The 15,591-nt window shown below is 43.1% G+C and overlaps 2 protein-coding genes across 3 annotated transcripts in view; one reads left to right on the top strand and one right to left on the bottom strand.

The window, feature by feature from the left end:
- PEX5L (peroxisomal biogenesis factor 5 like) overlaps positions 1–15,591 on the top strand; it is a 204,759-nt gene that overhangs the window by 178,437 nt on the left and 10,731 nt on the right. The gene's annotated exons all lie outside the window — the stretch shown is intronic.
- USP13 (ubiquitin specific peptidase 13) overlaps positions 4,607–15,591 on the bottom strand; it is an 80,432-nt gene continuing 69,447 nt past the window's right edge. The window contains exons 18-21 of one of the 2 annotated variants that reach the window (XM_073359304.1): positions 14,814–14,980; positions 12,439–12,601; positions 9,315–9,399; positions 4,607–5,888 (exon numbers count right to left, since the gene is read on the bottom strand). In XM_073359304.1, the coding sequence (XP_073215405.1) occupies positions 5,879–5,888; positions 9,315–9,399; positions 12,439–12,601; positions 14,814–14,980 (425 nt within the window). In that variant the 3' untranslated portion in view covers positions 4,607–5,878. Of the gene's footprint in view, positions 8,674–9,314; positions 9,400–12,438; positions 12,602–14,813; positions 14,981–15,591 lie in introns of both variants that reach the window. The other variant, XM_073359303.1, reaches the window with a different exon arrangement.

The following is a 15,591-nucleotide window of genomic DNA, read 5'->3' on the forward strand; positions in this document are numbered from 1 at the left end:
GTCATAGACTCCAATGGGAGTTTGCCAGACTAGTGACCTCAGGATTTAGCCTTGATGTGAACCGAGCAAACGGTTGTTGGAGAATACATTTGACACTGAATAAAGATCACAGCGATGCATCCTCACAGCACAACCACTACATGGCACTGTGAACACTAAAATTAGATAAGGGATGGAATATATGTTTGTAACAATGTAAACAGGAACAAAACATGATCTGCAATGGGGTGAGAATTAGAACTGACATTAATACAGCCACCCACCTATTTCAGCCAAAGTTTGGATGAGTCACATGTTAAAGACACTTGTCATGAAGGAACTAAGGGCTGGATTCTACAGTCCTTATTCAGGCAGAAATCCCAGTAGACTTACAGGTTTAGCCCTAAAATGTAAAAATTGAAGCCACACTGTGTTTATGGTTACAGAGCCCTCTAACAAAGTGCATTTACAGGAAGCCAAGTGAACCAAGTCACAGGCTGTAGCTTCCTTTAGCCACTCCATGTTACAGGTTCCACAACAGAAGTGAGGGGCATTGTCGTCATTTAACTAACATTGCTTCACTGGAGCCGTGTTAACTTCTCTAACAAATCTCTTTTTCATGAGTTAAGGCCACTAAATAAAATGTTATGCCATAAGGCACCTAAACCATATTTCCTTCCACACAGCACCAACTTCTCCTCCAACATATGCCCAACCAATACTGAAATACGTTACGGTTTGAATAACAAATTGATTCTTTTCTTTTAGCCTTTTTGCTCCAATAGGAAGCTATGGCCTGTTTTTTATTTAACTGACCAGTTACTTCAGCAGTGCCATCATTTAATCTCAGCAGCCATAGCATTCTCTATTACTTTTTTACTTTGCTATTTATCAAAGAAACCTGCATCTAGGAATTTAAATAATTTTCTCTTGTTGCAATTCCATTTGCAGTTATATTAGACAGGCTAACATAACTGTTATAATTAAAGAATATAAAAACCATTCATAGTTTGGGGCATAAATCACCCAATAAGAGTCAGATTTTCAAGCCCCCAGCAACCCACATTTGGAACCAGATTTTCAGAAATGCTCAGCTCCTGACATGCTGAGCTCTTGTAAAAATCCGGCCCTAAGTGACTGGGTGTTAAAAAGAAACTATCCTTAAGGAAAGGTTATTTCACAATTGCCTGCTACTAGTTTCTTGCACCTTGGTCTGAAGCATCGTATACCAGACACTGTCAAAGTCAGGACTTCAGTCTAGATGGAATTCTGTCTAATGCCCCATCGCCAGTTGCTCGGAAAACTTGGTGGTCTGTTCCTTCTTGCAACTCAGCCCTCTGGCTTAGAGCCTCACCCCTTTCAGGGTAAAAAAGTCCAGACTAAAACTCCAGCATCTTAGTGATAATGTACCAGGCCTTCATTCCTGGTCTGGGTTCAGTTAGGGGGCCAACTTTCTAATCACACAAAACCGAACACCCTTGCTCCACCCATGCCCCGAAGCGCCACTCCTGCCCCTTCTCCAAGGCCCCGCCTAGCCTCCCTCCATCCCCACCCTCCCTCCGTCGCTTGCTCTCCCCCACCCTCACTCACTTTCACCAGGCTGGGGCAGGGTGTTAAGGTGCAGGAGGGAGTGAGGGCTCCAGCTGGCAGTGCGGGCCCCAGGGTGGGGCCAGAAATGAGGGGTTCAGGGTGCAGGAGCTCTGAGCTGGGGCAGAATGTTGGGGTGCAGGAGGGGTTGACGCTCCAGGTGGGGGTGCAGGCTCTGGGATGGGGCCAGAGATGAGGTGTTTGGGGTGCAGGAGGGAGCGTGGGGTGCGGGCTCCGGGAGGGAGTTTGGGTGCAGGTGGGGGCTCCGGGTTGAGGTAAAGGGTTGGGGTGCAGGAGGGGGTGTGGGATATGGGTGGGAGTTAGGGTGTGAGAGGGGGTTTGCAGTGCGGGCTCCAGGTGGCACTTGCCTCAGGTGGCTCCCGGAGGCGGCTGGCATGTCCAGCTCCTAGGCCGGGGTTCTCAAACTGGGGGTCGGGACCCCTCAGGGGTCATGAGTTTATTACATAGGGGGGTCGCGAGCTGTCAGCCTCCATCCCAAATGCTGCTTCACCTCCACCATTTATAACAGTGTTAAATATAAAAAGTGTTTTTAATTTATAAGGGGGGGGTCACTCTTAGAGGCTTGCCGTGTAAAAGGGGTCACCAGTACAAAAATTTGAGAATCACTGTCCCAGGCGAAGGGGCCAGGGGTCTCTGCAAGCTGCCTGCACCTGTAGGCACCACCCCCACAGCTCCCATTGGCTGCAGTTCCCAGCCAATGGGAGCTGCGGAGCTGACACTTGAGGGGGGGGGGACTGCGGAGCCTCCCTGATTTCCCCCTGTGCTGGCCGCTTCCAGGAGCCGCACGGAGCCAGGGCAGGCAAGGAGCCTGCCTTAGCCCTGCTGCACTGCTGACTGGACTTTTAATGGCTCCGTCAGTGGTACTGACCGGAACCGCCAGGGTCCATTTTTGACAGGGTGTTCTGGTCGAAAACTAGATATCTGGCACCTCTAGGCGCGGCCCCTTTACCCCCAGGGCCTACAGCTCCCCTCCAGTAGGGGAACCCCAGCCTGCCCACTCCTCTGGGTTCCAGCCCAAGGCCCCTCTGATAAACTGTTAGGGCCTGTTTCTTATGATCCCTCGCTGATTTCCTGGGCTGCTTCCTACCTTTGCCTGTTTGCAGGAGTCTGTCACGGAGCTGTGCTCTCCAGTCCTCCCTCCCTGAAGTTTCGTCTCTCCCTGCGGCTTTTCCCAGTCTGTTGCTGAGGAGCTTTCTCGGGGTGGCTCCTAGGCTTTCTGGCAGCTGCCTGGAATCCATCCCTGTTGCTGATTCTCCCTTCAGGGCAGACCCAGGGATAAGCCCCTTGATGCTCTCTTCTCTCAGCCCCGTATTGGCCTTGCAGTCCTTCCTTTACATGAACTACCAGGTTTGGTTCTCTCCACGTGGGTCTAATCTTTCTCCCCTCTAGGTGCCACATAATAGGCTAATAGGGTTCTCCGGCTCCCCTTAACCCTGTCACTGCCAGGCTGGAGTTTACACACCTCATCACACGCCCAAATTCCAATGCTGTATAAGGTATACTCAGTAAGGCCCTGTGTGGACCATAGTTATGTATGTCAAACCTTTTGCTCTTTGTTAGCCAGGCTGTCAAAAAACAAGATCTCTGTTTGTGTCCCAGTTGTCTCCTCCCAACACCAAAACCCGACCATAACAAAGGAATCAGTGGTTTATTTCTAGAGGTTAAAATACCTTGTGCCATCACCACAGCAACCGCTGTATCACTTTTATGAAATGCTCAGGATGTGTCCTTACCCCCTCTAATACTTTAAAAGCACGGATCAAGGTCTTGTTACATCCTTTCTCAGCTACTCAGATTTCGGATTCTAATCGCTGCAGGAGGCATTAACGTATTTATCCTCACAACATCCTTGTGAAAGGCAAAGTGCTATGATCCCATTTTACAGATGGGGAACTGAGGCACAGAGTGACTCTGGTCTGGGTCTACACTTAAAAATTAAATCAAATAGCTATGTTGCTCAAGGCTGTGAAAAAGTTTGCACCCTGAGGACTGTAGTTAGGTCAACCTAACCCCCAGCATATAGACAGCTGGACTGACAAAATAATTATTCTGTCCATCTAGCTCTAGCTACCATCCCAGAGAGATAGATTAACCACACTGACAGAAAAAAAATCCCTCTGTCCACATTGGAAGTAGCATAGACATGGCCAGTGGGATTTGTCCAGGGTAACACAAGAAATCTGTGATAGATCAGAGAACTGAGCCCAGGTCTTCAAATTACCAGACTAGCACCCTAACCCCTGAACCATCCTTCTTTTTATAGTAATGGCAGCCATCCTGCACTCCTCACATACTTAAGGGGCTATGGCCAATCTGTCCACAGAATTATAGACCCACTGGCCATGTCCGTGCCCTAATTTGCCCTCAACCCCTATGCTTCTGTAGAGAAAGCCATGTCAGAGTCATCTTTGGAATGCTATTTCCTCCTGCAGTGCGTCTTTTTATGGCCTAGCCCCATATTGAGCATCAGAAGCCCCCCAAAAAGCATGTGTAATTTGATGAAAAGCAGGTCTAATATCTAAAGATGGGATTTGAGAGGTTACAGACAAACATTTACAAAGGCCTAACCTAGAAGAACACAGTAGAAACCTATGTATGAATGGAGGGAGCTTGCACAGATCAGTATTGCCAGCCCCAAGCATTCAAAAATCAGGTCAGGTCTCTAAAAATCATAAGAGTGGCTTAAAAATAGTCAGTTTTTTTAAAAATAATACATTTTAGGTTCTACTTGTTTGCTTTTTGAATCTTTAGGGAGCCCTAGGTTCAGGTTTTCAATCTTTTCTCTGCAACTATCAAGGCTAGAAATTACCTTTTTCCTTCTTTTCTTTTTTTAGTTGAGAGTGGAAATTCTCATGTACCTCCTCTGCTCTAGTTGTTGGGGCTTTAAGGAAAACACCAAATATCACAAGGTTCACAACTGTGCGAACTCACACCACCAAAAACTGCTCAGTTAACTTGAGATTTCAAAGAAAAGAAAGAGGCAAAAAAGACAACATGATCCCCAAGATGTGAGAATATTTTTTAATTTAAAACAATTGCAACAATATTTCATTCATATCCCTTCTTATCTCAAACAAATACTCTCCAAAATGTTACCAGTGCTTCAAGCAAACAATGCTGAATGGTGCAAAATAAACTATTACAAACACTTCCAGTACACAACAGAAAACCTCAAAAGATGTGGCAGGAATCAGAAATTGATCTGATCCATTAATGAGGGGGGGCTGGGAATGGGAGGGGAATAAAAAGGCATTTCCAGTTACAACATGTTTTGCATAGTCGTTCAATGCATCTGAAGTCAGATAGCAAAGAAAACAGAGATGACTGCCACAGGGATGGAAAACAAAGATATTAGCTGGATGTCTGTTTCTAAAAGCTACAATGAAGACCTAATGCATCCATGTCACAAGTTTTACTGCACCTCCATGAAGTTGAAAGTTCCTACGAAACAGGGCCTGATTCAGATTTCATTTACACTAGTGTAAATCAGGAATAACTCAGCAGAGGTACTCCAGTGTGGAACTGGTAGAAGGGAAAGGAGAATCAGGTCCAAAGACTCCCAGACTGGCTGAAGGCTTTATTATTTTTTAATTAAGATTATATCCTAATTACATTTTAACCAGCAAGATAAAAGGATTTTAAGAACCACATTCTACTTCTGCTTTGGAGAGAGGACACCATGAATCACAGTGGGTTCTAGACTCCATTAGAAATAAAGCAGGATTTAAAAAAGAGGGGGGGAATTGTCAAACACTTCCCCTTCCTCCCAAAAGTTTCATAATTCAGAAATTTATGATTAGCTCTAACAATAAAACAGCTGTTTACTTTGTGCCTCTTGATTCATGGTATTCAGCTGATTCAATAACTGGCATTTTTAGTTCAAAGGCATTTAGTGACCTTAATCCCATTGATATCAACGGGAGTTAGGAATTCAAACACCTTTAAGGATCTGGGCCAAAGTGATTCTTTTTCTCAACCTTTACTCCCAAGAAGCTCACAACACAAATAAAAAAAACCAACAACTTGAAACAGTTACTGGAATCCAGCTGAACCACAAGTCCTCCCATCACCCATTGGTCAAGTCACTCACTATTGCCCTGATCCAGCAAGGTACTTAAGCATAGGGAGTAGCCATATTGACATCAATAGGACTACCCACCTTCTTGAAACTTATCATACGCTTAAGTGCTTTTCTAGATCAGGGCTTAAATGGATCAAACAGGTGTACCTCTCACTCTAGGTTCCAGAGTCAGATGATTGCATCCTAAGGTACCAATGTCACTGTTCACCTTTAGTCATATCTTTGAAGAAAAAAGAGAAGAAAAAAAGAATTTACAGTAAATTGAAAATTTGAAGGAGAAAACTGATGAGGGGACAAAATGCACAAACAGCTGGAGAACTTCAAGGTATTTTCAAATGCTGTATTTTCATGAAAGGTCATTCAGCCTTTCCCCTTTATTGCACCCTGCACTTTTGCCCACTTGTAGTGTACGCAGCACAAAGGGCTGAACAATACTTGCACTAAAAGGATTTCAGAAATGCAGACACTAAAAATACACCTATTACAGCCAGCTAATTTTTTTCTTTTAACTATCACTTTCCAGCTTCTCACCTGCTAGATTTTTAAGTGTGTCTGATATTTTATTAATATCACACACACGGTTGTTCCAGTTTTAGATATCTCTATATACAAGTAAATGGTTTGTGAGAGTTCATGCTCCATCCTTATTCCTAGGAGCTTTGCCATGTTTCCAGTTTAACAATGAGCATGGTAAAGACCCCATGATCTGTAACTTAGCCAAGGTCTCTAAATAAAAAGGTTATGCATACCAGACCTTTCCAGTTTATAAATAGCCCTTTAAGTTCATGAAGCAGAGGAGAAAGCTGTTGTTGCACTTCTTTGAAATATAACTGGGTATGAAAGTGATCTTTTCCTTTTTTACTGCCAAAAGCAAAAATAAAAAAATTAAAACTATCTGAAAGTTCAGCTTCTTCACTTTAAATATAGGATGTGCCACTGCATACTTTCCTGATTCAATTTTCAGAATAGGCAACTGCTAGTGAAAGACACAAATAGCTAAAATACTGTAGGAACAAGTAGATTTGCTGGCAATTTTTATTTTGTCTACAATGAACTACTTAAGAATGACAAGGCAGACTAATCTTATGGGAGCCACTTCTAATGTGGTACACCACCATTCTAGTGTGCCTGGAAGGGTGTTAAATAGAGGAAGCTTTCCCAGTGATTAGGCATCAAATACACTACTACAGAATTATTGAACTAGAATTTCTCTCTACATCTAGTACCACTTTTCAGATCAAATACTGATAAGGAAAACTAGGCCTATATTACCATGCTTAGTGATCTATACCAGGCTTTGTTACATTACGGGAACAGTTTTTAGTCAGACTTTAAAAAGAGGCCCTAGTTGTAACCAGAATCTTTAAATTCAGGTTCCCTTTGGTTGTACAATTGCCTGCATTTTGCTATTAAACTTGCAGACATTAAATGCAGAGAAGACATAATTACAACTCCCTGCCTCTCCTGCACTCTGCATGGATTCTTTTGACTGTTCCAACTTATTCTGAGGGATCAGTAATATTATAAGAGGCAATTTTACCAACGGTCTCTCAGCAGAAGCCAACATATTGTGAACTTTGTTTTTTTGGAAACATAAAAGATTACACATTCACCATTGTAATTTTTTCTAAAACAGAACTATTCAGCAACAACAATTTAACACCCCGCCCTCACACACAGGCCCCTTCTTGTTTATGACTCAAATTGAAATAAGGAAACAATACGGGGGAGGGGAGGAAATGGGACAAAAAGTGGCCAAAAAACCCCAGAAGCCCATGTATAAGGGGAGCATTGTGCAGATCAAATTATCAATGTGTTTGCAAGTTTCTAGAAAGTTGATATGTTATAAATTAAAAAAAAAATCAATAAATCAGCAATTTTACCAAGCAATTTCCTCCATCCATGGAAGAAACTTAAATAATTAAACAACCTTTGGCAAAAAGCAGAATTGTACTGCAAGCACTTTGTCACGGAGCCGGTTTCAGCTGGTATGAGCACAAAATTCTTTGCAACAATTAAAGGGACATTGCTCCTCTTTTTTAATGCCTTTGGAGGAAAATGGTGGTTGTTACTCCTGAGTGGTAGCATTACTTATTAAATCAGCATATTGGTTTCCTTCAGCCACTTGCAATCCTGAATCTCTTGGGATAATTTAAAAAACATAACAGGATTTCAAGAAGAGTTTAAAAAAACCCACATTCAATACATAAAATAAAACCCACCATTTCTATTTGGCATAATGCAGCGGGCACTGACAAGGGATTAACAGCTTCCAAATTTTGCATTGGTGTGTTTTGATTTCAAGCATCAAGGAGGCAAAACAAAACGTTCTGTATCATTACATTCTAATATACATAGCTATATAAGTCATTCCTTATTGTACTGAAAATAATATCGTGACTGAGGCATGTTCTGTGATGGAAAACAGTTTCTCCCCCTCCAACTATACATGAAGCAAAGGCAAATCTGTGACATCCAGAACCAGTGTGGACTCTCCAGTTGGAAGCAGTGGGCAGCTACTATCGTAGAAATGTACATTCCCCAAAGGTCTTCTGAGAACATAGCTGAACCACAGGGCAGTAATTGGGTTGTAGTGTAGTTATGAAACAAATGCATATTCTCCATGAGCTAGTTGCAAACTCCATTAGTAATCTGCATGGTTTTAAGGTATCCTTTAATGGTTATCAATTTAAAATATCCTATAGTACATCACCACCTAATAGAAATTTCCCTGCTAACACTTAAGAAGGCATCAAATGACTGTGTTTTTAAATAAACTATAAATATCCCATATTTTCCTTTGCTTTTTGGCAGTCCAAGGTTTGTTTGTTTTTTTAATTTTTTATACTTTTTTTTTTTTGCGGATTAAAAAGGCTTATGGCTTCTTAAGGCCAAATAACGTATTTGAGGCCTAACTTGGTATCCTACGGTAGAAGTAAATATAGCCCAGGTCTCTGGGAGGTCGTTCTGAGGCACAGACTTTAAGGTCATTGTAGATCACCCATCTGAAATGAAAATAGGAAGATGAGTATCCAGAGGACTAAAGTGCTGTAATTAATTCCTTTAATAGAGCACCAACAAGACACTAAGGACTTCCCAGATCTCTACCCTAAAAAGCTTAAAATCTAATCAGACAACGTACAAACAAGAGGCACAATGAAAATCAAAGTGATTGGTGAAGCAGGCTTCTTATGAATTAAGTAATTAAGAAAGGAGAAGGGCATGAAGGCAAACCAGAGATGGTTTCCAGTTGCTAGAAATTAGGGTGCTCAATTCACAGCTAAGGAGGAGGGGGTGGATGGCAAGCACAACAGAATCCAAGTTCTGCATCAGCCAGGTCCCTGGTACAGATTAGAATAGCCCCAGTGTGCACACAGACCTCTCTACAAAGACAACCGGGTACTATATCAGCCCAGTCCCTGGTATAGATTACAGTAGCCTCAGCATGCATGCACACACACTTACAAGGAAAACCAAGTGCAGTTCTATATAACATTTGTAGCCTTCATTCCACTGATTGAATGAGATAACAGAAATGTATTGTGTGACAACAAACACTCGTATATTTTTGTATGAGGACATGCTATGCAGGACCTGCTTGCCATCCAGAAACCAAATCTTTCCTTCCTTTCCCAAAGCCACTCACCTTCCCTCCTTTTTGAGATGGCAAACATAGTGGCCACTCATTGTGGATGTTCCCATGTGGCTGATGAACCCAAAGAGCTCATACCCTGCGTAAGAAATATCAGAGATGATGAATATCACTCCTCCATTGCTGACACCACAGCACAAAGCCAAGAGACAATATTTTTAAACAGAAAAGCATTTTCAAATATATAAGCACCTTTGATTCAGACCTCACATCCCAAAAAACACTTTCTATTAACCCAGCAGTAGTTGTCCCCTTTCACGTGTAGCACTTACCTTCACCAAACATGAATGCAGCACAAACCAACACATGTCTGTGCACACACAACACTGTCTGAATCAGCTTATACCTATGAACATATGACCAAATCTATGAAAGACAAAACGGACAGGGCAAGGGTATGGATTTCAATCTTGATGCACACAAGACATCACTGAAATGTAAGATATGCTATTTAGATACAGCCTGGTCAAAGGGTGGTGAAAATTGGCTCTGCACACGAATTAGATAAGTTCATGGATATGAATGTTTGAGCTCCTCTAAATTAAATGAAAAAGACGGACTATATCCTACAGTAGCCTTTGGTCTGAGTCCTCCGTATGGCTTTTAACCCCATCATCCGCACAAACATACATAATTCTTAAAATTTGGGGGAAGCCCTTGGATAATAATTTTAACAGCTTCAGCATATTATGCAGGCATGGCTTCTCAACAGGAAGAAAACCATAAAGAGTTCATTGTTAGGACAACTGAAGAAAAGGCTTTTTGTGCACAGCAGGGATGGAGATCTTATTCTGTATTTGTCTATGCCGCACAGTATACCTAGACTTGGAATGATTAAATTTTTATTGGTAAATATTGATTTCACCATATGCACACAAATTGATGAACATATATTTATATATATTTATATTTACATAATCTAAATTTACAAATAGGCAAAAGGAAGAAAAATGCTGTTTGAGAACATATTAGAGTCAAAATCCACAGATTTAGACTTTTGAATTAGGCTTGTTAGGAGTGGACTAGCAAATCAACAGTAAAAACAGGTATGATTTGTCAATGTAAGGATATTTACTTCATATATTTTGACATGTGATGTTGACAATTTGTATTTTAACTATTTCATTTAACTTTTTGAATCTCAACATCTAACGTCATTCAATAATTGTCTAAAATCCCCCTCCCGACTCCATCCCCCAAAATTTCCAAAAACTGTGAAAATTTAAATTGACAAAAATTGAGGGGTGAGGATCTTAACAATATCCATCAGTATTAATTATCCAGTGAAATTGTTAAAAAAACTGAATTCTGCCAAGCCTAAATACAGCCATGACCAAAATTAAACAGATTACACTCCTTCAAACAACTGAATAATGGGAATGACTTGGGTATTGACCCAGAGAGGGAGTTCTGAGGCCCTTTTACTGCCTCAAAGTATATTATTGGAACCCCAGACAGTCAAAACAGGGTCACATCCTCCGAAGTCTGATTACACATATCTAATTCTAATACCGTGGAAACTGCAGCAGACTTTATATACACACAGAGACCATGTTTTCTCACCCTCCGCCCCCCCCACACACAAAGAAAACCTGGATTTGTGCTGGAAATGGCCCAACTTGATGATCACTTTAGATAAGCTATTACCAGCAGGAGAGTGGGGTGGGAGGAGGTATTGGTTCATGATCTCTGTGTGTATATAATGTCTGCTGCAGTTTCCACGGTATGCATCCGATGAAGTGAGCTGTAGCTCACGAAAGCTCATGCTCAAATAAATTGGTTCGTCTCTAAGGTGCCACAAGTCCTCCTTTTCATTGTGCTATAGTAACCCAGTGCATTTGAATTTATTATCATTCTTTGCCTTCTTTACATTCCTTGGCTGCTGTACAATAGCCCCATCTTGTGGTTTACTTAGCTCTATTACTTCTGACAATGAGATTCTCAGAGGAAAACCAGAAGAGAAATCAATGAAGTCATGCATGGATATGTAGGATAATGATTCCTATTAAATGAATCATCAGATTACATATCAACAAAAAGACCTAGACTTCAAGTGGCTTGTAATAACAGCAGAATCCTTAGGTTGATTAGTTTTTAGGGACCTCCTCCCTCTAGGCATGGAATTTTTGTATTTTTCCCCCTCATAATGAAAGACGGAAATTATATTTTATGCAGAATAGGTGAGTAAAGGATATCCAATGACCCTGGGGACAGCAAGATTTCCAGGCGGCGATGCACCATGAAAGCAGATGTATTAATGCCAACACAAGAATATGAGGTTTATTGCACTGCGACATAGAATCACAGGGTTAGAAGGGACCACCACATGGGTCATCTAGTCTAACCCCCTGCCAAGATGTAGACATGAGGGCAACAGGATTCTGGGAGGTTTTGTCTGAATTTGCCTGCCCCTTTTGCAGGCAAAAATCAACCTTCTCCAAGGCTCTGCCTACATTAAGGAAATATGAACCAAGTATCAATGGAGTTACATCAATGCAACCCCAGGCTGGCTGCACCAGCCCAGTTTAATCTGGTAATTTACCAAAGTATTTTATGCCAACATAAATTCTGCTGTGCACTGGTGTCATGTGCCCATGTTAGGGACGTGCCCTAGAGTGACTAGATAGCCGAGGTAAATCCATTACACTTCTTTAGTGTAGACGAGGCCTGAGAGCAATTTTCAGCTATTGTAAGTGGGGCACAGATTCTCCTCTCACAGAAGCAGTAGTGAAGAAAGAAGTGACTCATCAAATGGTCTGGAGATAAGAATGGGAATCCTAATACTGTGCAGTTCTATAGCACATTTCATCCAAGAACGCCAAAGCACTTTGCAAACCTTAAGCCTCTCAACAGCCTTGAGAAGCTGGAGTCATCCTCATTTTACATATGGGGAAGCTGTGGCCCAAATAAGTCACATGACTTGCCCAAGGTTTTTCTCTCTCACACACACAGTGGCACAGACAGGAATAAAAACAGATTGTTTGGACATCACTCCAAACACTCAGTGAAGCTAATTTTTTGCAAGAGAGAGAAGAGCTCTAGGTATAATATATAAGATGGAGATGAGGGTGCAACATTGCAGCATGATAGCTAAAGCCACTGCTTGAGGGGAACTTACTTCCAGACCCATCTTTGATCCTGGGCCCCTCTGAACCTGCCTCTGCAAGGATGTTGGCATTAGCATTATTTTCCATATCCATCACATCTGAAGCAGACTCGCTTTCCTCCTCGGGCTCAGGGTGGCTGAAGATCCAGTCCAGTGCATGCTCCAAATTATTATTCTGGAAGTCAAATGAGCAAAACACCAGCCATTAGTGCGTTCACCAACATTGTAGCTACCATACAAACACTGATCTTTAAATAAGTAGAACAAGGACTGAGATCAACAGCATTCAGTACATTTGAGCTATACACACTGCCTCTATGAAAATGAGCATTCAGCACCCACTGTGCAAGTCTCCTGACCTTGGATTCGTTTAGTACTAAATGATTCCCTGCAGCATTTTCAGCACCACACGGTTGCCAATAATGATAGGGTGCTGGATTACACAGGATAACAGTATTAATTTAAGCACACAGGCTTTTAAAGTTATATTTGATGTGAAAAGTGGCTGTATCAGTCCTATAAATAATCACAATGATTTAGCTGGAGCCAGCATTAAGTATTTGGTTTCCAAAGCTGTAATTTCCAAAGTACCTTCCCTCCCCCACCATGCTGGATAAAAAATGGCTGGGATTGGGATTTTGGTTCTAATAAATGATTTAAAGTGAAGCCAGTTTAGATCTTTCAATCCCTGTTAAATCAAAATAGTAGTTTACAAGACACACAAAATGCAGGAATGGTGACATTTGTAATTGCCCTCTACCTAATTTGATAGGCATATTCCCTTGTTGGAACAGAAGGTTTGCTTACCACTACTTAGGTTGTAAGGTCTTTGGGACAGGGGCAGTCTTTTTGTGCTGTGTTTGTACAGCACCTAGCACAATGGGGTCCTAGTCTACGACTGGGACTCCTAGGTACCATGCCAATGCAACCAATAGGTCCTGGGAAGTCACAGGAAAGAGTAAGTGATCTGTCTAGGAAAGGCCTGAATTGCACTGTTCTTCAACAGACAGTGCCAGCCACCCATGCTATGGCACTGAAGGTAGCATCCCAGCAAGCATACAGCCTACTCAGCGGCTCAGGAATAAAAGGGAAAGCCAATAGCCTTGTCCAGGGGTGCCCAGCCTGTGGCTCTGGAGCAGCATGTGGCTTTTCAGAAGTTAATAAGTGGCTCCTTGCACAGGTGCTGACTCCGGGGCTGGAGCTACAGGTGCCAACTTTCCACTGCTCAAACCCAGGCCCTGCCTCCACTCCACCCCTTACCCCAAGGCCTCCGCCCCGCCCCTTCCCGCCCCCTCCCCTGAGCTTACTGCATCCTTGCTCCTCCCCCCTCCATCCCAGAGCCTCCTGTACACTGTGAAACAGCTGATTGCGGCAGGCAGGAGGCACAGGAAGGGATGGGGAGGCGCTGATTAGCAGGGCTGCCGGTGGGCAGGAGGTGCTAGGGGTGGGGGAGGGGAGGGGGAGAAGCTGATCGGGGGCTGCTGACGTATTACTGAGGCTCTTAGGCAATGCACATTGGTAAATTCTGGCTCCTTCTCAGGCTAGGGTTGGCCACCCCTGACCTAATCCTATGGTTCTGAATTCAGATCACAAATATTATGCAAGCCACAGAACTACACGTGAAAGGGAAACTGTCATCTGTGAGTGATTACGCTGCTTGGAGCACTCCTGCACATCACACTGGATGGGAGCCCAGCAACTGGGCTAGGAAGAGTCAGTGCAGCCCAGGAGTTGCTGTCTGAGGAAGTATTAGTATTAATGGAAAATGGGAAATTACAGCATAGAAAAGAAGGCAGAAGAGCCCAGTGTTAACTCCCCCTCCTCCCTGATTAACATCCCACATGGAGGTGGAGAGGCATGGAACAGATATAAAGAGAAACAAAGGTGAAGTCTCCCATCTCTCCAGCACCCGGAAAGAGATCTTTCCTCTCTCACGGTGGGTCTCTTAGGGGCCACAAGATCGCTGTACCTGGATAACTGTGGGTGGTGAGTCAGAACACAATCATGTGAGATGGGATTGCAACTCTTCAACAAACACCCCAAAGAAAGGAACTGGGGAGCTCCCCATCCTCAGGACACACTGCTCTCATGCACCCAGAATGCTTCAGAACAGCTAGGAAGGAGAGTCTAGTGCTTCTTATCTTCCCCTTCTTGTCACATCCAAATTAATACTCACCTGAAATTCATATACCCTTGCTCCTCACCCCTGTCACAACCTATCTTGGGGGCCAACCTTGCCTCAAGACTCCATTCTCCTTGCATCCCCACATCCACCAGAAAATTCTGAATTCCTTCATGAGCACATCTCATGAGTTTCCTTGCATATGTGTCTTTTCATCCTTAAAAAAAATAAACCAAAATTTCTCTTGACCACCCTGGAGACTCACTGCTGCTTTGAGTGCTAGAATAGCTACATTCCTCTGGAATCCCATGGAGGTGATGAGAGCTACCATCTCTTCTGGAGGCTGGTTATCTAGCCCAATAGCCCCTAGACCAGCTGCTCCGGCAGAAGCAACTCCCGCATAGCCAGGTATAGCTAATGGCTCTGCAAAATCTGGAAAAGACAAACAGTTCACTTTTTTACTCCATCAATACATAACCAAACAATGAATGGAAGCTCAAGAATAGCAACAACACCTGTGTAAAGTTCATTTCTAAATCTGGACAGCAGGCGCATAGCCAAATCTGGACAGCAGGCGCATAGAAGGCTCAAAAAAGTAGGAAGATGAATATGCACATGGGAAAGGCATGTATGTGGATTCTTCCACACTGTGCTGCCTGGAACAGCTCAGTGTGCTACAGCAAGGCTACATGGTGGTACATCCAGGGAATAAAGAAGCCAGGTTTATCAGACCAGGGCCCAACATGGAATCCAACTGCCAGACAACCCATACTTGTTAGGCATACAGCTGCATATCCAACTCCGATCCCAAGACCAGCAGCAAGGGGCTGTAGACCCACCATTGCTTTTCAGCACCAGCTACTTTATCACTGGGGACAGGATACCACTTCTGGTGCAACATGGGTGTGCTGTGCCTTCTCCGGGCAATGGGTGCCTGGTGTGTGTTCAGAGGATTGGATTCTGTATCAGGTTTATAGTAATGAGTACTACTCCTACCAACATTATGGCACATTAAGAGAATGACAAGTTTGTGTTCTCTAGTT

Source organism: Lepidochelys kempii, chromosome 9 (assembly GCF_965140265.1).
Source record: "Lepidochelys kempii isolate rLepKem1 chromosome 9, rLepKem1.hap2, whole genome shotgun sequence".
NCBI lineage: Eukaryota > Metazoa > Chordata > Testudines > Cheloniidae > Lepidochelys > Lepidochelys kempii.